Consider the following 21,005-nt stretch of genomic DNA (forward strand, 5'->3'; position numbering starts at 1 on the left):
AGGCCTAGGTTAGGCCGGATGGCCGAGCGGTCAAGGTGGCAGCCTACCGCTCTGGGGGACCCGGGATCGAATCCGAACGGGTCGAATAATCCCAGGAATTTTTTGGGGGGTGGTCCGTTTGGATATGTCGGGCCCCGTCCCTCACCACCCGGTCGCCCCATTGTGGGCCTGGCCGAACCCATAATGGGCCTACTAAAAGAGGCCCTCTTAGTGCCCACAGGGCGGAAAGAGTTAAAAAAAAAAAAAAAAAGGCCTAGGTTGGTATGCAGCGGAGGAAAGATGACTTTCTCTCGTTCAACTAAGGGGTTGTTAATGACATTTTTTCTCCAACGTCCATGTTTTCTCTCATTTTCTAACCCAGTGGTGTGTTTTGTCTCTGCTATCCCAGAGGCACAAGAAGCAAGGATATTTGGTGTAGCCAATTTGCTGTCCATGGAGAAAGTTTAACATTTTTAAGTCTACACAAATTACCCATTGATGTTCGTGATACTTTATCTTCTCCAAGACCAAAGCTATGGTGTTATATTCTTTCATTTTCGTTGAGTGAGCGATTGGTATTGAACCATATTTGTTCCCATTGTGTAGAAGGACACATTTCAAACTTCATTTTGAGCTGTCAATAAATAGCAGCCAATCATCTGAAAAATATTCAAGAAGACCGATTTTTTCCAAGAGTCCTCTAATTTCGTGACAAAACACAAGATTGTTTTCTTGAGAGAAGAAGGATAGCAGATCGTTTTCTCTTGTACGGTAAAAGGTAATTTTGGTTCCTTGCTCCAGTAAATTTTCCTCGTTCAACCTGAAAGCCAATAATTCAGAAGCTTCTTTTGTCAGGTTGAGATCTCTGGTGAAATCATTTAACTTATCCTGGTTGAAACGTTGAGGAACTGATGACATTCTCTCGTAATCACAGTCACTTTCATTAGGATCAGAGGGATACTCGTCCTCACAGAGCTCTGGTAGCTGGTGAAACGATGGAATCGGCACTTCCTCTGAGTCTTGCAGAGACTAAATCAGGATAAGTCCACTTGCTACGGTTGTTACGATTGATTCCATTAATATTTACTAGGCAGAAATAACAGTCATCGAAGTGATTTTTGGGTTCTCTCCCAACCATCGATACGCCGAATTTCAGACTTTTTCTTTTCCCGGTAGTCCACTGTCGTAAATGTTCTGTACAAGATTTACAGACCCGATGCGGTACCCAGCTTTTATCCTGATCACCAAGTCTAACTCCAAAGTATCCAAGATAAGCTCTCTTTACAAAGTCACTAATAGTTTTTCTGTTTTCTTTTAACGTATATTCTCCCCATATGTAGCAAAACACATCGGAATGATTTACACAACTTCTTCTACTTGAACTCATTTTATTTCTATTCGATAACACAAATAAAAGCATCTAGAACACAGTACGTTTTACGTTAACTTTATAACAACTCTTGCCTTAACACAAATATCACGAGAGGCCAACTTCGATGTATACACTGCACGGCTAGAACTTACAAACTTACCTCAACTCTAGTTGAAGCGTTGAACGTCAATTCGTTACTGAGTGCTTACTTCATCTGGTGGATTTACCTAGAACTAACTGGACGGCAGACCGATAATGAGGAAAATTACAGGAATCAATTCTTGCACATCCGCATATCTTGTCGCGTCATCTAATAAAAATATTCTGAAAGGATCAGAATTTTTACAATCGGAATATCCCTCCGACATTTAGCCTAGTTTGCTTCCATTTAAAATGCATTTTTATACTCAGGTAAAAGAAATTAGGGCCTACTTCTATAATCCTAGTCGCCGAACTAGTTTAAATTCACACCGCAGCCTCGAGTAGTTTCTCCGACATTATTGCCGCCTGTCTCATATTTTTAACATTACCGGCGCCGACAGTGACAGCGGAACGAGGTTTTTCAGAACTGAAATTAATCAAAACTTATTTAAGAAGCAGCGTGTCGCAACACCGTCTTAGCTCTCACGACTATATCAATTGAAAAAACAATAGTTTGTCAACTTGATCTGGAGAAAGTCATTGGCCGATTTGCACACGAAAAAGAGAGAAAACAACAATTTTGAAGTTTTTTAAATGTATTATTATGTATTTTTTATGAAACTAAAGTCGCATACATACAGTTTATATACTACGTAGTAAATTTTATTAGGTACTCTGTACTTAAAGAATTATATTTTGATTTATTATTATATTTATATTTATCAAATTGAATATCTTATAGTTGAAATGCCTCGAATCTCAAATAAATTGATATTAAGTAAGGTTTAAAATCGAAATCATTAGATATACGTTTTTAAATTAAATGTTCAAAATAAATTTCGACAGACCTCTTCCGAGGAACAAGAGGCCCGCCGATTCTACTTGCTCCAGGGCGCTGAATATGTAGCTACGCCATTGTTTTCTTTTGTTAGTGTGTACACTACAAGTGTCTTTACGAAAGAAATAAGTAACAACAATCAGATAGTAATAGCTCCTGAAACTTTAAAGCTATTTATAAAATTTCTGGTGTTCTTATCTTTATTAAACACACTGTAATTTGAATTGAAAATAATTCTAATTAAGAATTAATATCAATTATAGGTATTGGTATGGACGATACATTTGTTATGTTATCAGCGTGGATGAAAACCGACCCAAAGAAATCTGTGGAAGAAAGAATGGCCGAAACATTCACCGAGTCGGGTGTTTCCATCACAATCACGTCTCTGACTAATGTTGCATCGTTTTTAGTGGGAATATTCATTGCCACTATCCCAATGTATAAGGAACTTTGCGTGTTCATGACAACGTGTTTGTTCTTCGACTATATTTATCAAGTCACCTTTGTTGCAGCGATTCTGGTTCTATGTGGAAGAGCAGAAGAACGTCAATTGCATTCCTTGGTATTTATAAAATTTCCAGGTAAAGTAATTTAGATAACTTTAGCAGTACGCATTTCTGGCCAAATGTATGCAATCGGTAGTATAAGTTTCATATTATGAATAATGAACTGATCGGTTTATATTAAAAAAAAATTACTACTACTATGGCTTTTCGTTTAGATACGAATGCTGTTTTTTGGTATTGTACTTAATAACTGTTTTAATTTTTCAGTCTCTAAAAAGAAAACGCAACGCTAATTTTAGTTGCAGTTTCTTTGTTTCGTTTCTTGTAGTTGTCTGGTACAGGGGTTTAGGGCCACGCATTACGGGCCATATCGCTAGCATTTGGTTAATAATAAACTTCAAAAAATCAACAAGGGTAGTAAAAAGAGCCATATACTGTATATAAAAGTTAAAGTATATGTGTATGTCTTTTTGTTACCGTTCAACATATCCACTTTAATTTTGCCATGAATGTTCTTCGGAAAAACACCCTGGAAAACTACTGTAGCGATCCCCATCCTCGCCCACCTTAAGCCTAGGCGCACAAGACGTGGTCGAGGTCAACAGACAAGGTAGGACGCAACCCAGTATTGTTTGTGCAAAATAAAAAAATGATTTCGGACGATACAATAGCCACGATTATTTTTTCAAAAACGGGAAATTTCCGTTAAGCATCGACAGAAATTCAACCGAGGCCGACACGCAACGAAAGAAATTTCTACATTGGATAGGTTAATTTCTCCGAAAATGCATCGTGGACGACCTGGTGGTTGTGGCCGGCGAAATTTGAACGATCGCGCTCAAAACCAGCGATAGCAAAGATTGGAGAATGAGAACGAGATTTGCCTCGAGCGTCAAAGTGATACAATAAGTCAAAGTTCAACAATAGTCTTGTCCCAAATACGGTTTTGCCTTTTTACTTGTTTCATTTTAAGACGCCTCAGTTTTGCACAAAATATACTCATTATAAAATGTTAATTAAAAACGATATCACATTCTTAATATTGTACTTTACAAATTGTAGTTTTCTATGTTTGATAAATTACACTTGTGACTATTGTATAATTAAACGGTTAATTTTTTTATTTAATTCCAGAAAATAAAAACTTCTTTCAACGTATATTTTGTTTTGTGCGTCCAGAAGATTCGATGAAAAAGAAACAAAATCAAACTTTTGGTTTTACTAAACTTTTGAAGAATTTCAACCAGATGATGAGGAACCAGATGGCAGCCATAATCATCTTATTCGTTTATTTTATTTACTTGGGAATTTCAATTTGGGGGTTGGGAAAATTTACTTACGGACAGGAATTAGAACCGAGTTTAGTTCACGGAACTTATCGATATAATTATTTCAAAACAAATGAAAAGTATTATAATCAATACAAGTACAGGTTACAGTTGTTCATCACTCAGCAACTAGATTATTCAAATCGCACAATACAACAAAATGTTGAAAATGTGCTACAAACTCTCGAATCGGATCCTCTGATCGTTGGATCTTTGACCGAATCCTGGTTAAGAAGCTATTTACAGTTCATTTCAGACAATAGAGTAAATTTTTTTCTGTACGGACACAATCTTACTAATTCAGAAGATTTCCTTTTCATTTTGCGCAAATTATTCTTACGCATTCCAGAAGCGAAAAGATTCAGACAAGACATCGTTTTCGATGATTCCTTCACCAAAATCATGTCTACTCGTTTCTTCCTCCAAACGAACGTTACTAACAACGGAAGTCATTTCTACAATCAGTTTAAACACTTTCAAGAAAAGATGAATGCTTTCCCATTCACCGCTGTCGTGTATCATCCGTTGTTTTATTATTTCGATATTAATGACGCCATACCTAAGACAACAATTCAGACTTTAGGCATTGTTTCATTCACTGTTTCTGTAATATCTGCCGTTTTGTTACCAAACGTTATTTGCATCATTTGCGTGATATTCTGCATAATCTCCGTTAGCGTGGGTGTTTTGGGGTTCATCTTCATTTTCAATCTTGGAATCAATATCGCTTCCTTCTCTGTTCTCATTGTCGTTATTGGATATTCTGTCGATTACGCAGCACACGTTTCCTGTGCGTATATATCTGCGAAAGAAAGTAGTCCGGACAAACGTTTGGAGAATGCAATAAGTTTGACAGCACTTCCGATTATACAAGGAAGTATCACAACCATCCTTGCTATTGTAACAGTGTTGAGCGTTTCGGAAAATGATACACTGCTAGCGATAAAAGTAATTACTTTAGCCTGTATAATCGCTGGAATTCATGGACTTACATTTGTTCCAATAATTATTTCGATAATCGACAAAATTTTTCAGAAATGTGTCTATTTTAAATTCAAGTGTAAAAGTTTGAACTCATTCAGCCCTAATAATAGAGAAAAGTGTAAAGTTAACCCACAGGAATAAGTAGATTTCGGATAGGGGAATTGATCGGATTCATTCCAATTTTCCAAACCTGATCGTTCCTTACATTCAGGGCCGGCCATCGGGGGGGTGCGGCGGATGCTACGCACCGGGGCCCCGCGATTGAGGGGGCCCCAACATTATCAAGAATGCAGTATTTTTAGTAATTTTTCTGAAGTAATTAATGTATTAGCAAGAACAAAATCACGCTTTAAATAAACATGCATTAATATATGTTCGTGTTTGTAAATTTTTTTCTTTTTGAAAAACATTTGGACCCAAATAGTTTCTTGCACCCGGGCCCCTTTATCGAGAAGGCCGGCCCTGCTTACATTATCAATTAATTAATGAATATCTGTCTTTTAATGATATATGTAGAAATTTGTAAATAAACTAAAATGATAAACATTACGTTTTCGAATTGTTGGTTAAATTGTTGTTAATGTTTCTGCGTAAAGGTTCATCCGCACCACGAGACAAGGAACGACTGGACCCGGATCGGCGGCGACAAGACAAATTATTATTTATTATATTTGGATTGGTCGTACTCACACTAATTTTAGTCTTGACGAGAAAGAATGTTAGTCGTGTCTTTGAGGTGCAGGTACAGTATAGCGTGAACGATTTTGAAATTCGGAATCGTCACCTTGGCGTTGTAAAGATGCAAAATTAACCGTAAAAATTTAGTAGAATTTGTACCTGAATAGCCAGAATTTTACGACGTGTCTCATTTAATGTATAGCGATAACAATCGGATAGAAAATCATTGGTTTAGAAATAGGAGGAAAACTAGAACAGACCGGTAAGTTTTAACAAATGAGCTATTATAAATGAAAGTGGTGTAAGTCCACTTTTGGAAAAATAAGTTAGTGACACTTTTAGTGAACATAGATGTCTTTTTTCTATATATTTAGTAACACAGTCAATGGGGTACAGTATCTTCATAAATTAATCAAAAGAATATTAACTGTAAAATGTTATCAAAAGAACTTTTTTTTCTTTCTTTCTTTTGAAAGTCCGTTCGTAATAATCAATACTTATTATTGATGCAATTAATACAATTATTGATCCTTAAAACAATTACAGACTAATCTTCATTTTGGATGTACAGATCTGTTTCGACCGATAAAGTCATTGTTACTAGATTACCTAGATATCAGAGTAGCGACATACGAGTCATCGCCGCCATGTTCTGTCAACTGTCATCGCGTGGTCTATGGGTTTACATCAAGAAACGACGATATTTTTTAGTTTAATAAAGCATTTTTACGAATAAAATGCTTTAATTAAACTAAAAAATATCGTCGTTTCTTAATGTAAACCCATAGACCACGTGATGACAGTTGACAGAATATGGCGGCGATGACTCATATGTCGCTACTGTGATATCTAGGTACTCTAATTATCAACTAGCAATAAATAATTCCGCAAAAAGTTGCTGCTCTATAGCAAGTCTATGCGACTGCCTTTAAGCTCTAATTGCCTTTTACAGTTCTTGTTTATACATCTGTAACAATTTGATTGGTAATTTCTATTAGGAGTTACCACTTTAACACACGAGCGTTTCCACATAACTGTCAGCTCGAGATTTTCCCCGGGAAAGCCCCCGCCCCTTCAGGGCATATAATGTAATAAAAGGGTACAAATTGTAATTATTATCGTCTTTTAGCTCTATTTCTGCTCATTTTAAAGTTAGGCGACTTTTAGTAATAAGCTAAAACCAGCAATATTAGCCAGATGTAATCAGTTATTTATTTAGCCACCTAAAAGGGTTTTTGGACTCATAAACAAATTGTTATATCCTTCAAATTAGAACCCCTCAGAAACAATTTTGAGACAATCTTTGGGACAATGAACTTACAGGTTTTTCAAGTTTTCTTTTCGTATCGAGATGGAATTATCGTTTAACAATATATACAAACCGCTTGGATTTAGGTCATAAATTTTCTATAGGGAGTAAATGAAGAACGAAAAGTGCGAGATTTAGTAGTGATAGATTAAAGTAGAACAGACAAAAGGAAAAACATTTGATGCCAGACTCCTCGGCTCAAAAAATGAAACATCCACGAGGTACCATTATGAAGATTTTCATGGCATCTGCTGCTGTTGGACGAATTTCAGTATTGCAGGACATTATCAATGAGAATGACTATGTCAGAAAAATTCACAAGGGAAAAATTACTGATAGCAGCCGAAGACGTTTTCTTGTATAGAATAATTTTATTTTTTTTAGTAATTCTGTGACGTCATGCTACACAGTAAAGAATTTAAAAAGAATGATTTAAGAAACAACAGTCAAGTTTGACAATAACTTGGAAACCGACCGACTTTATGTCCTACTATAGAAAATCTCCAAAAATATACCTGTAAACCTTCCAGGTGAGTTCATTACAGATCTCATTTCCTTTCACTGTTGCTTTACAGTGAATACAATATCGTAATAATTCCTTAAAATTGTTTATAATGACATAAATTTTGGAATAATTACTAATTAAATAAATCTGCAATGCACTGCCAAGGGTGCGTTTGAAAACCGAAAAATTGTTTTATTAAAAATGAAATTGGCACCAATACCAAAACTGTATATAACGAAAATTCTTGACACCATTATTACGACTATTGACGACAGTATTTCAAATTATTATTCGAAGAAAGTGGCAAGGATTTAATTTGTCCAACACCTTTAAATGGCGTCCGTGGGAAATGCCCTAATTTTGACTAATTAAATATCCTTAACAAACGAAAACGTATTTATCTACGATCGTATCGAATTGTGTTCGGTTTAACACCAAATGCTACGAGACAGCAAAAGCCATTTCGTAAACACCGCAATCGACTGTTTTTAACGAACCAGTGAACTCTGTCTGGATTCGAACATAAAACTAATTAACGATGTTCCACGACTTTTAAGGAATAATGAAATTAGTTTTGAGTATTTTAAATTTATTAGAATTCATAATTTTATTAGCTTTCTAATTATTTTTTTATTAGTAAAGTAGCAGATGTGTGCGGCATTGCCCGACCAGAAAGTAAGAAGGATTAAGGCTAAAATGAAAACTGTATTACCAGTTTGATTATTTTAGACTGCTGTTATTACAGTTGTCACTAAGTGTCAAGGAAATCAAATCGGGAGGACGGTTGAGCGTTTACATTTCATAAGTGAATATTTTCCTCGGAGTCCCAGAGAGTAAGTATAAGAAATTTGGTACAGATCGGGCAAAAACTTTAGGTGTTAATAAGGGAAATGAAACCAGAGGAGAAGTGTCCAGGTTTAACGGTAGTCCAGTGGCGTGCCGTGCCATTTGATGAGAGGGAAGCTGTGTTTCTGTAAGAAGCCGACTTCCAGGGGCAATCAGTTAATTGCGCGTCAGTGATGGTCTAGGGTCCATTCGTATTCGTTTGTTCAATAAGCCAGTAAAAACCGTAGACTTTTCTAAATGTATTTTTAATAGAGTATCTGACGTACTTAATAAATAAACAAGTTAGATATAACTACCTCTGTTATTAGATTCAACAGATGCCCTCTAAATGCCAATTCTTGCTTTGATAAAAAACATGTAACAACTATTAATTTACAGAAAAAAATATATTTCTTTAGACTATACATACAAAGATGAGTCGAAGTCCGTTCATCCATATATTTTTTCCTGTGAATCCATATTCGTCCTGGCAATTTATCTCGTTATAATTTTCAATATTTATTTTATATTATTTACTAATGTTAAATTCTATTCCGCTTTGATTTTCAAATTGCTTCACGTGACATTTACGATTTTCGTGTCTCTTGCCAGCTTTACTCAAATTATTTAAATCGCCAAAGTCATTCTAATTCCACACACTAATTTCATTTAAAAATGGTAGGAAAGGCCAACAAAACAATTTTTGCATTTTTATGATCCACAAAGCCATTTTATGTCTTCATAAATTTTATCGCGAAAATGTCCAACAATTATTTTTGTTCAAGTGTATATTTAATCTACGCATTGGTCTTTCTCTTTTAATAATGTTTTCTTTTTCATTATATGGTCTTGAGCCCAAACTTTTTAAAATAAATTTTTAATATCGCAATTACATTCCGAATCGCTAACCACGATATAAGGTCTAAAATTAAAAATAAAATTATAAAAAGTTACACGGTAAAATAAAATTTGTGGTGGATATACATACCTGGTACAAAATATTTTTCAATTGTACGAATATACTTTTAAAGAAAATTATAATTAAATATAGCTTTGTGGAGAAACGTACATAAAAATAGCATAAAATATTTTTTTATTATATTATATCTTATATCTTTAGCTCAGAACCAACAGCCCAGAACCGGTCCTGGATAGAATCGTTGAAAACGTTATACGATATTTCGGTGTGTAGCTTCCACCAGCTAGACAGCGTGAGGTTGGTGCTCTGTAAAGCGCATGCGTGAATGCCTATAATCTGGCTGCTTTACACCGTTTAAATAGTTTCGCCCTGGAAGCTGTCCTGTATTCGACAATGCGGCTCTTCCATTGGGAATATCCATAAAAGAATTTATATTCGAATACACAATAGCAATCTTATCGTTTTTTCACATGTAGTATAGAAATTTGTATTAAGATAGGTTCAAATATAAATATATATTGTGCGATTATTTTCATATTTTAGAAAATACAAGGGAAGCGGCGCTTCCACCGCTTCCAAGGACGGCACGCCCCTGCTATTGGTGAAGTTGTTTTATCTCAGTCACGAATTGCCTTGAATCTTTACGAAGGTTTAGGACACAGAAGAGAATGAAGAAAGGTTCAAGTCCAATCAATCCGGTGCACTACGTTTATCGGAGGTCCGTACCTCAGATGTGACTTAGCAAATGGAGACTCTGAGGGAACAGTCAACGAGTGCAGTAAGTAGCGCAAGAGAACTGGCACGAATAACTGGAATACCAAAGACATCGGTATTCTGCATCCTTCGTGGTGTGTTACAATTGTACCCATACAAGTTGCAACCACTGCACCAGCTCTTACCAAATGATAGAGCTAGGCGAGTGGACTTCGCCAATTGGGTTTTGTCGAATATCGACGAAAATCAATATCTTGCGGGCAGATGAGGCTCATTTTTCATTGCGTGGAACAGTCAATACCCATAAGTGTAGAATATGGGCAAAAGAGAACTCATAGGCTTACACTGAGGAGCCCCTACATTCACCACGTGTTATTGTTTGGTGTGGTTTCACTGCATCCATTATTGTGGGCCCTTTTTTCTTTGAAGAGCCCTGTAAAGAATCAGGCTGGAAAACGTGCTCAATTACTGGAACGCGTTACTTGCAAATGCTACGGGAGAAAGTGATACCGTGCTTATTGGAACATAATGTCGTTGACACAGTTACATTCATGCAAGACAAAGCATCTTCTCACATAGTAACCGAAGTGAAGACGTTCTTGAATAGAGCCTTTACTGAAGAACGATTAATCAGCCGTCACTGTACAAATGAATGGCCCCCTCGCTCACCGGATTTAACACTCCTTGATTTTTGGTTATGGGGTTACGTTAAGTCCCGAGTGTACCGCAATAGCCCATCTTCTTTAGTGCAGTTAAAGGACGCCATCGTCACGAAATCTCCTGCATCCATCCGGATTTGCTATATGCTGCAGTTAACAGTGTTGTCACTCGCTTGCAAACTGTCATTTGTGGTGATGGTGAACACATAGAACAAGTGGTGTAGTGCTGTGATATGCGTGTAAGTGTAAACATTTGCCTGCATGCGTAATAAACGTAATTTTCCCGTGGAATTCCAGCGATTTTCTTGTGTTCAGCGCCCTCTATCGACAAAAATTTGAACTATTTTCTTTTTCTCTACCCAAAAATATCCCCCTTCGCGAGAAAAACTTTTACGCAAACCGCATTCAAATATACAAATTCTTTCAACTTTTATGAATTTTTAAACTATTTACAAATTTATGGGACACCCTTTTTTTTTGTAACTCTTTCCGCCCAGTGGGCACTAAGAGGGCCTCTTATAGCAAGCCCATTATGGGTTCGGCCAGGCCCACAATGGGGCGGCCGGGTGGTGAGGGACGGGGACCGACATATCCGGACGGACCACCCCCCCGAAAAATTCCTGGGGATTTTTCGACCCGTCCGGATTCGATCCCGGATCCCGGGTCCCCCAGGGCGGCAGGCTGCTAACCTTGACCGCTCGGCCATCCGGCCGCTTATGGGACACCCTGTATATAAGCAGTTGACCGCGCTGTTTGTATATCTGTAACAGAATGCCTAGAATGGATCATCGCTAGGGGCGCCCCTAGCGATGATTTTCAGCTATTATTTAAATTAACAGTGTAATTTATTTATAACAATATAATTCAGTATATTATTGCAAAAGGAATTTATTATTAATATGAATTTATTATTTATACCACGGAATGACACCGCTGCTGTTAGATCGCATACTAACCGGGCTACTAGTAATATTGTAAATTATTATTATTATTATTATTATTATTATATTAATATTAATTACTTTTTACTACACAATGAGTGTTCATTCTTAATGAAAAAGTGTTAAAAATGATGAATAATAATTCATTTTGTGGGCTCTTGACACTTGGGGGCCCAGGGCTTAAGCCCCTATTCGTTCCTATGTAGATTTGCCCCTGGTCACGCTTAATAATCGAAAGTAAATTAAGTTGAATTAAATAAACGAATGACATTTTGGCAAGATGTACTTCGAAGTAATTATATAAAAATAGTAAGATTGCTAAGAACTGATGTAACGTCGTTTAAAAAACTGATGAAATTAACGAATCTAGTACATTATACAAATACAAAAACATAAATATTTTTCTTTTTCACCAACCTCTTATCCAGATCCATCTTTCCTAAAAAACTGAATATATTCCAAAATAATTATGAAAAACGGTGGAGTCAGACTTTCTATTCTTCTTACTTTTTAATCTTAAAGTATACGAAAAAATTATTTTTCTTCCAGTTCTGACTTATGGATATTGTATAACTAAAAAATTTTCTAAAACATTGTTAACACAATGTTTTAGAAAATGTTTTCTTTTTGCAAAAATTATAAACATAAACGCGTGCAAAATACTACTTAAAGTCTTTAAAACTTTTACATTGTACTATAAAATTCCCAAACTTCCCAAACTTAATAGCATCAATGTTCCTGATGCTAAACCTCCTTGCAAAATTTCTGGAATTTTCGACAAAAGATACAGGAGTTATTAAAGTGCAAAGCGGGTGAATAAAACCGTGCCCTATACACACACTAACATTTTTACACAGAAAAAACACCCAATTTTTTGTTTTTATTTATCAATGTTTAAAGTTCCCTTGAGCCGAAAAAAGGAAAAATCTTGGCAACGGATAGCCATACTTTTCCTCTGTTACGTATAACAGCCGGGAAAGTAAATACAAATATTTCATCAGAATATAGAAAAATCTAATTTGTATTATATTATAGACTACGTTAACAAAGCACTGTCGACAGTGAGGGTTCGCTATCTTATAAACACATTATAAAAAAACACATTTGCCGGAAACTACGTCACTAATGAAGTGAAATTTGCTCGGCTTTTCGCCTTTTGTTAGCGAATCGCGGTCGAAGTGACCTAATCTTAATGCCATTCTCGGCAGAAAGACACATATTGGCCGTTTAAGTAATACGTGATTAGCGAAATTATCATCGTGTTTATAGGAAGAGAACTCTCTCGATATACTTTATGTTTTATTGTAAAGCTCTGCTGAAAAATTTTTTGATATTATTGAATAAAGTTCCTGTTACTGTTGTTTATTAGCATTCCCCCCAAATGTATAATAATAATTTGAACAACTCGAATAAATTTACAGGAAATACAAACTTTTGCATTTTTTCGTGTAAATGTTATTCAATAGAAATTTATCTATCGAGAAAGGCTAAAAATAATAAGTTAATTATTAATTTATGATTTTGGACTTCCATTATGTAAGCCGTAATATATAAGCTATCTGGCCTGCTATTACCATGCTTCAGACGTTTTCAGATATTGAAGGAATCAGAGAACATACACTCATTCTCAACCCTTTTCGACATTGTTTGTTCAGAAGGTCTCATATCGCCGAGATTTCTAAAACATCCAAATGACCAAATTGAATACAATTGTGAGGTCCAAGGTCCCAGACGGAAAACGAACTTTAAGGTTGGAATGATGATAATTTGGCGAGATAGTTAAGCACTCAACTTTTGGAATTAAACAAAGCAAAACTTAAAGTCTAGCTTAAACAAAGGAAGTTATTTTAACTAAACGGAAAATAAAGGGGGAATCGTGAGGAAAATGACAAAGTCTAGTGAAATTTAGTTAAATGATCAGGTATAGGGTTTAGTCGCGAAGTTGACCACTCCCGTGTTCCGGAAAAGTTTCGAATTGTCAGCAGGTGAAAAGGAGCGATCAATCGACAAGCGGAATCGAGGGAAGAAATGGATTAAAACGCGAGTTTGAACGACGCGAGGTTTTCTGTTCGTTGCTCCAAACCTTTGTTTTCCCATTAAAATCTGTTGCGCGACCGACCCCCGAGAGACGTCCGATCTCCGGTAGTTGTTCGTGGCCTTCCCAATTCGTCTCTGCGACAAGAACATTCCGTTTCCAGATAACAGTGCGTCCGGAGTCGTCGATCCTGCTGACCGGAACCGAGGAAGACACTCTGTGGATTATTCCTGATTATACTGAAATCTCAACCCTGTAAATTTGTGTCAATAGAGACGGAGAAATATTTTTAAGAAACCCTTTTTAATCTCATTAAACGAGTGAAGATGGTAAACTTGTCTCTGCGAATTTCATGCCCACACACGATTTTCTCGACCCCTCGACCGTCCCGACAAGGGGCAAGTTTTACAGTAATGTCAGATAGATGGGAATTTAAGCCCCCAATCTCCACCCTGTCGGGCCGGCCTTCTCGATAAAGGGGCCCGGGTGCAAGAAACTATTTGGGCCCAAATGTTTTTCTAAAATAAAAAAATTTACAAACACGAACATATATTAATGCATGTTTATTTAAAGCGTGATTTTGTTCTTGCTAATACATTAATTACTTCAGAAAAATTACAATTTTTTGCAATTTCTTTTTCGATGCTTAATATAGCAAGTGCATTTAAGCGTTCTGCACACATGCTGGATCGAAGATAATTCTTTATTAATTTTAATTTGCTGAAAGAGCGCTCAGCACTTGCTATAGTAACTGGCAACGTAAAGAAAAGTTTTAATACAGTTAATACATTTAGAAATAACTCATTATAATTATTATTTAGTATGTATTGCAATATATCTTGTGCGTTATTTACATCCCTTTCATTCAAAATCAAATCCCGTAGCAAACCAATTTCCTGGATTAGGTTTTCATCTACATCTTTGTTATAAAAATTTACAAAGTTTTTGGAACATTTTTCTAATTCATGTTTTTCTAAGGTTTTCATATCAGTGATTAATTTGAAATCAGAAATAATATTTGGTATACTTTTAAATCTATCTTCTATTTGTACAATAACCGTATCAATTAGAGTGTTAAAAAAAATAACATCTAAATTCCTCTACCGGGTTTTCTATAACTTCATCTTCTGCTATTTCGGAATATAACCTTTTTCTTTTTCGTATTCGTTTTTCAGGAAAATGTTCTGAAATATTTAAATTACGTGCTAGCACTTTTGCTTCGTCTAAAAATGTGTTAAATTTTGTTCTTAAATTTTGGATTTCAGTTTTAATTTTATTGACTAAATTAAAAGCCGACTCAAGAATAATTGTTTTTGCTTGAAATAGTATATTGATTGCGTTGATTTTAGACAACATTGCAAACCATACTACTAAACATAAAATAAATGGCATTTCTTGTATTGAATCCAATAGACTTTTAGCTTCGGATACCGCTGTATTATCGTTACTTACATAAATAAATTCTTCTAGGGCATTACAAGTTTGTTCAAACTGTGTATACACTGCTTTAACCGAATCTATTTTGGCTTCCCAACGAGTGTCACATAATGGTTTAAGAGTAATGTTTAAATGTTTTTGTAGAATTTCCCATCTCTTTGTAGATGCAGAAAATAAGCAATATAAACGTTGCAATATCCCAAAAAAATTTTTACAATATATACTGCTGGAAGCGGCATCACAAATTAATAAATTAAAAGAGTGTGATAGGCAAGGCACATATATTGCATGAGGGTTTAGAGCAATTATTCTAGATTGTACACCTTTATATTTCCCTTTCATGTTGCTACCGTTGTCGTATCCCTGCCCTCTGCAATTCATAATATCTAAATCAAGCTCACTTAATGTTTTCAATAGAGTTTTTGCTAGTCCTTCTCCAGTCACATCAGTTGCTTCAATAAACCTTATAAATGACTCATTTATAATTAATCTTTTCTCTTCAAAATTTACATACCTAATAATAACTGAAGTTTGTTCCTTATGGGAAATATCAGGAGTACAATCCATTTGGACACTATAGTATGTGGCTGCTTTTATATCGTTTTTAATTTTGTTAAGGACTTCATCTCCTAACGCAGAAATAATTTGTTCTTGTGATCTATGTGCTAAATGATGCACAATTCTATTTTTCGAATTTTTTATTCTGTTTATATGATCCATTAACACAGAGTCGTATTTACTTAAAAATTCGATTAAACTTAAAAAATTTCCATTATTAGGCGTTCCTATTATTTCATGGGTTCCTCGAAGTGGAAGATTATTACATGCTAAAAATAGAATCACATCTACAATTCTTCGAAATAGTAATTTAAGTCGTTCCGTTTCCTTATTTATATTAACTTGATTAGTTTCATCAATAGTCGAACATAAATTTAGTCGTTTTAGTAATTCTTTCCAAGCAATAAACGAATTAAAGTGACAAATAGAACGCTCATGATCTTGAATTACAGTTGACAGCTTTCTCCAGTTACTATAGCCACCTATAAACCGTGTAGATTGTTCATTTCCTCTTCTTTTAGAAAATAGTATACAACAAAAACAAAATACCGAGTCTTGCGTTTTTGAATAAATTAACCAGCTGCGAAGCTGGGTTTCACCATTTGGCATTTTTTTAAAGTAGTACGTAGTGGAAAATGACCTACCTTCATCATTCTTAGCAAAAACTCCTTTGTGTTGTACAGGTCCGGTTTTAACACAAAACATTCGAAACTTATCAGTTATAATACTTGGCCATAAATCTGGATCACTTATGTTCATTTGATCATATTCGTTATTGTCATTTTCGACGTTATTTTCTGATTCGATCATATTTGTATAAACATGCGGTTCTTCAACGAATTTCACAGTTTCAACATTTTCATTGCAAGACTGTGTAGTTTGTGCGGAACTTTCTTCTCCAGTTGAAGCTTGAACTGTAACTTCTGAAGTCGAAACAATTTCATTGCTGGAATTACTTCGTAGCCAAGAAAACAGATCTACTTGTGATTTCTTGAAATTTAGCTTTTCTACTTTTTTCTTTTCTGCTAATTTTCTTTTTTGACACCCAGAGGGATATTTCCTTGGCATGGACATGATTAGATGTAACAATAATTAAACGTTTTGTAGTATGACACGTCTTTCTTTCTCGTGCTGAACTCGAACTCTCACAACTTCTCGGAGGCTCCTTGTAAAGTATTGATCTTTTAGCAGAGTGGGAACAAAAGAAGCGCGACCTTGTCAATTGGACCCACGTGCGGTCGGGTAATACCACTTGTAAGGTCAACACCTTACAGAGGGAAAACAAAGGAAGCGCCGGCTTTGTCAATAGGACCCACCTGTAGGCTGTAGTCAGACCGAAAGTTCCAGAAATAAGACAGACAAAAAAAGATAGAAGAAATTATAAAAGAAACATTAAAACTACGATTATATACCAGGGGCGTGCCGTGACATTTGATGATAGGGAAGCTGTGTTTCTGTAAGAAACCGACATCCAGGGGCAATCAGTCAATTGCGCGTCAGTGATGGTCTAGGCTCCATTCGTATCGTTTATTCGATAAGCCAGTAAAAACCGTAGACTTCTCTAAATGCATTTTTAATATCACGATTACATTCCGAATCGCTAGCCACGATATAAGGGCTACAATTAAAAGTAAAATAATAAAAACTTACTCGGTGAAATAAAATATGTGGTGGATGTACTGGTACATACAAAATATTCTTCAATTATATGAATATACTTTTAAAGAAAATTATAATTAAATATAGCTTTGCAAAGAAACGTACAGTACATAAAGATATAAAATATTCTTTACTTTTAAAATTTTAAAACAATGTACTTAGTCAAATAGCTCCCTACCAGTGGCTAATGGATGGAATCGAAGACGGTTGCAGAGGACTGCCAAATCCCCAGGGTGCTGATACCGGTCAATGTCAAATACCTCTTTTGTCGCATCACTAGTATATCTCAAAGGACGCGACAGGGCTGTTGTAAATTTTAAACGTTTCTCACCATAGCCGTAAAAATCTAAATATGTTAAACTTAAAAGTCATTTGTTTTCTAACTAATTCGTTTTAGGACCAGGTGTTGTCCACGGAAATTTCCAAAATTTACAACTTTTCGGTCACTCTCGTCGAATTGGAAAAATTTGTCTTTATTACATCTAATACAATATTTCGAAGAAATCAGTCCCCACTATACTCGGCTGTATATTGGTTCGGTTAAGCTTTTGTTTAAGTAATATTCCGGCTCTTTCATCGGGGTTTTGTTTATGTCCCCAATTCCCTAATCGCTTAATTATTTAACTACTTCTTAAGTAGAAATAAGTCGAAACCGGTTACTTTCTACTCGAATATTTGTAGTATCGGGAAAAAAGTGGAAAGACAAATTTTTATGACAAACGAATACATAAATCGTATAATTTTATATGGCCGACGGCCACAGTATTATTTTCATTTCTTAACGCGGGCTATATGGTTTTGAAATTTTTTTTAAAAAGTCGAATTTAGGTGGGGATCCTCGGGAGTTCCCCGAATCAAATAACAAAAACTAAACATTCGCATCATCGAGAATTAGTTTAAAGATTGTCGAAATTCAGAGATCTACAATAATAATGTTTACGATAAAATGTACTTTTCGTCATACTGATAACGATAGGAATATTGTCAAGTTTTCGTGTGCATTCTTGATAATGTTGGGGCCCCCTCAATCGCGGGGCCCCGGTGCGTAGCATCCGCCGCACCCCCCCGATGGCCGGCCCTGCTTGTCGGCAGCCTCACACAATACAATACTTTTCCGTTACAGCAAGAAAAGTAAAATATGTCGGACGAATATTTTTATTTTTATTTTTATTAACTAAAATAACATTAACGCTGCTTTGAAAATTAAGATTAATGTTTACTTGTACGAATTTCGGGGGTACGAAATTCGTACCCCTGAAATAACAAACAAGCACACACAACATAGAAATCACAAGAAAAAATATTTAAAAATTAGTGCATCAATAACTTGACGGAACACGATTTTTGTCCGGTTTTATACCTTCGTATTGGGTTAGTTTCTCAATCATGAAATATGCTGTAAATCTCGATAATCCGAAACAACATCGTAGTTGCGTAGACGGTTTATAGTGATTTTAATTTTGCGATATCTCGGTTAAAAATCGTCTTAGATCTGATCTGTTTTTGGTTTTTTATCACATACATGTCACACTTTACGATTATTAACTTTAAAATATTATGTGAGTTAAAAAAATTAATAAACTTTAAAATTTTCAACTATTAAAAAAAATTTTGTTTGTCCTAAACATTCGGTTAATTTTTTATCTACGTTACTTAAATATGTCTATATTTTTTTCCAATGACAAAACTGCAGCATTCTAAACCAAAGTAAAACGATAATACGACTTATAGTTTATAACGCACATCATTTTGGGGATTGGTTTCTTTTTCAAAATCTAGGTCATGACTGTTTCCGCTGAAGGGGCGGTAACTTTTTAAAAGTGTAGATTACAACGCTTTATTTTATCGACGATTCATATTTGACTCTATTTATATGTTATTTACGCTGATATAATAACAGTAGACTGTAATAACCGATTATTACCCTATCGTGTGAGCGATTATATTCCTATTTTTTACATATTACAAAAGTACAGAAATAACCAAAAGTACTTCATTATTTAGTAACATCTACAACTGAATGGTAGTAAAAACACGCTTACTCCTTAAATAGAATAAATATACGTATGATTTTATTAAATTAAAGCTAACAATAAATGAGACTAATGATTTATGATTGTATAGGTTAATAGTTGACAACGTAGCTCCGAGGAAACGTAGCTTTTTCCAAAACAGTTCCCATACCACAAACCCAAGGCGATGCATATTCGTTAAAGGATGGTGATTTAGCTATAATATACAAATTAGAGCTTCACAGACGTGCAAACGAGGATATTGTTGCCCGATGAACGTAAGAAGGGTCTCCCACAGACTTGACAAAGGAAGGAAGAGTTTTGTGGGTAAATTTAAAAATACGGAGTGGTAATCTTATTCGTTGAAACAGACTTAGTCTATGTAGATAAAAACCAATCAGTGTTGAAATCGCCACCAACTAATTAATTACGAAAAGAAATTGACGCTTACGTTAACTGGAGTAGAGTAATAAGCAACAGTTTGAAACAGTGATTCTCAAACTTCTTCGATCCACCGCCCCCTTTGTTCCATAAAGTTATACCCAACGCCCCCCGTGTGAGAAAGGATTGGAAATATTCTTAGGAAAACTTTTCTATGAATCTCACACTTTGTGCTATTACTGTACATTGTTCTCAGACATCTGGAAACCAGTAAATGCAATGTTTCCTCTTATCTGTTTGACAGAGGAAAGGGAACTTTTACCTTTGATCACCGTTCAGTACCCTGCCTCCAGCGCCCCCTAGATTTACTCACCGCCCACAAGGGGGCGTTATCGCCCACTTTGAGAAACGCTGGTTTAAAACTACCTAACGGTACCTTAGTTACCTTACTGCACTTTACAGTACTTTACAGTAGTTTGGAGTACCTTAGTTATCTAATGTTACTGTACAGCACTTTACAGTATCTTACGGTACTTTGGAGTAACTTACTGTACCTTAGTTATATTACGTTGCCTTACAGAAGTTTACACTACCTTACACTACTTTGGAGTTACCTCACGGTTCTTTAGTTACCTTATGTTAATTTACAGCACTTTACAGTACCTCACAGTAACTTTCAGTACTTAATTTACAAGTTGAACCTGTTTCTCCGATGTTAGAATAACGCAAAAAACCGGTCTCATAGCTACCTTCAAGATTAAGATTTTTACCATTTTATGATAACTAGTTAAGCTGCATCAGCGTGTAGTCGGAACGAAGCTGCTCGCACCCTTATTTTATACATTATAACGGAAAAAAGAAACAAAGAATCATTTGTTCTTAACAATATATTTGATTTCTATTGGATCGTTTAAAGGTACAAATAAAAGGTCAGAATAAGCCATTAATCAATTGCGATGCCAACGTCTCACGAAATTCTGTTTATCACTATGAGCCTTGGACTTGCAGACACGTAGCGATCTTTATTGTAAGTTTTTAAAAATACTGAGTCAGTTATTTTTTTCACTCGACTCAACGTAACATAGGTAAGACCGATAGCTGCCTCTTTTTTCTCTATATCTATTTTGATTTTTGGAAGAGTTAATTCCTGTGGTTTATGTATAGTCATCGAGTATGCTAAGGTAAGGGGAAACTGTCTACGAGATCTCAATATACTGCCATC

The 21,005-nt window shown here is 35.4% G+C and overlaps 1 protein-coding gene and 1 long non-coding RNA gene across 2 annotated transcripts in view; one reads left to right on the forward strand and one right to left on the reverse strand.

Annotated features, from left to right (window-relative positions):
* Positions 1–21,005, forward strand: part of LOC136973140 (patched domain-containing protein 3-like) — a 39,547-nt gene that overhangs the window by 2,705 nt on the left and 15,837 nt on the right. Inside the window, exon 2 of the mRNA XM_067267836.1 lies at positions 2,594–2,914. Coding sequence (XP_067123937.1) covers positions 2,594–2,914 — 321 coding nt within the window. The remainder of the gene's footprint in view (positions 1–2,593; positions 2,915–21,005) is intronic.
* Positions 17,291–18,471, reverse strand: LOC136973139 (uncharacterized). Its single transcript, XR_010880450.1, has 2 exons — positions 17,525–18,471; positions 17,291–17,448 (listed from the first exon to the last, which is right to left on the reverse strand). It is a non-coding gene; the product is annotated as an uncharacterized lncRNA (long non-coding RNA).

Source organism: Centruroides vittatus, unplaced genomic scaffold (genome assembly GCF_030686945.1).
Source record: "Centruroides vittatus isolate TY-2023 unplaced genomic scaffold, ASM3068694v2 contig_3091, whole genome shotgun sequence".
NCBI lineage: Eukaryota > Metazoa > Arthropoda > Arachnida > Scorpiones > Buthidae > Centruroides > Centruroides vittatus.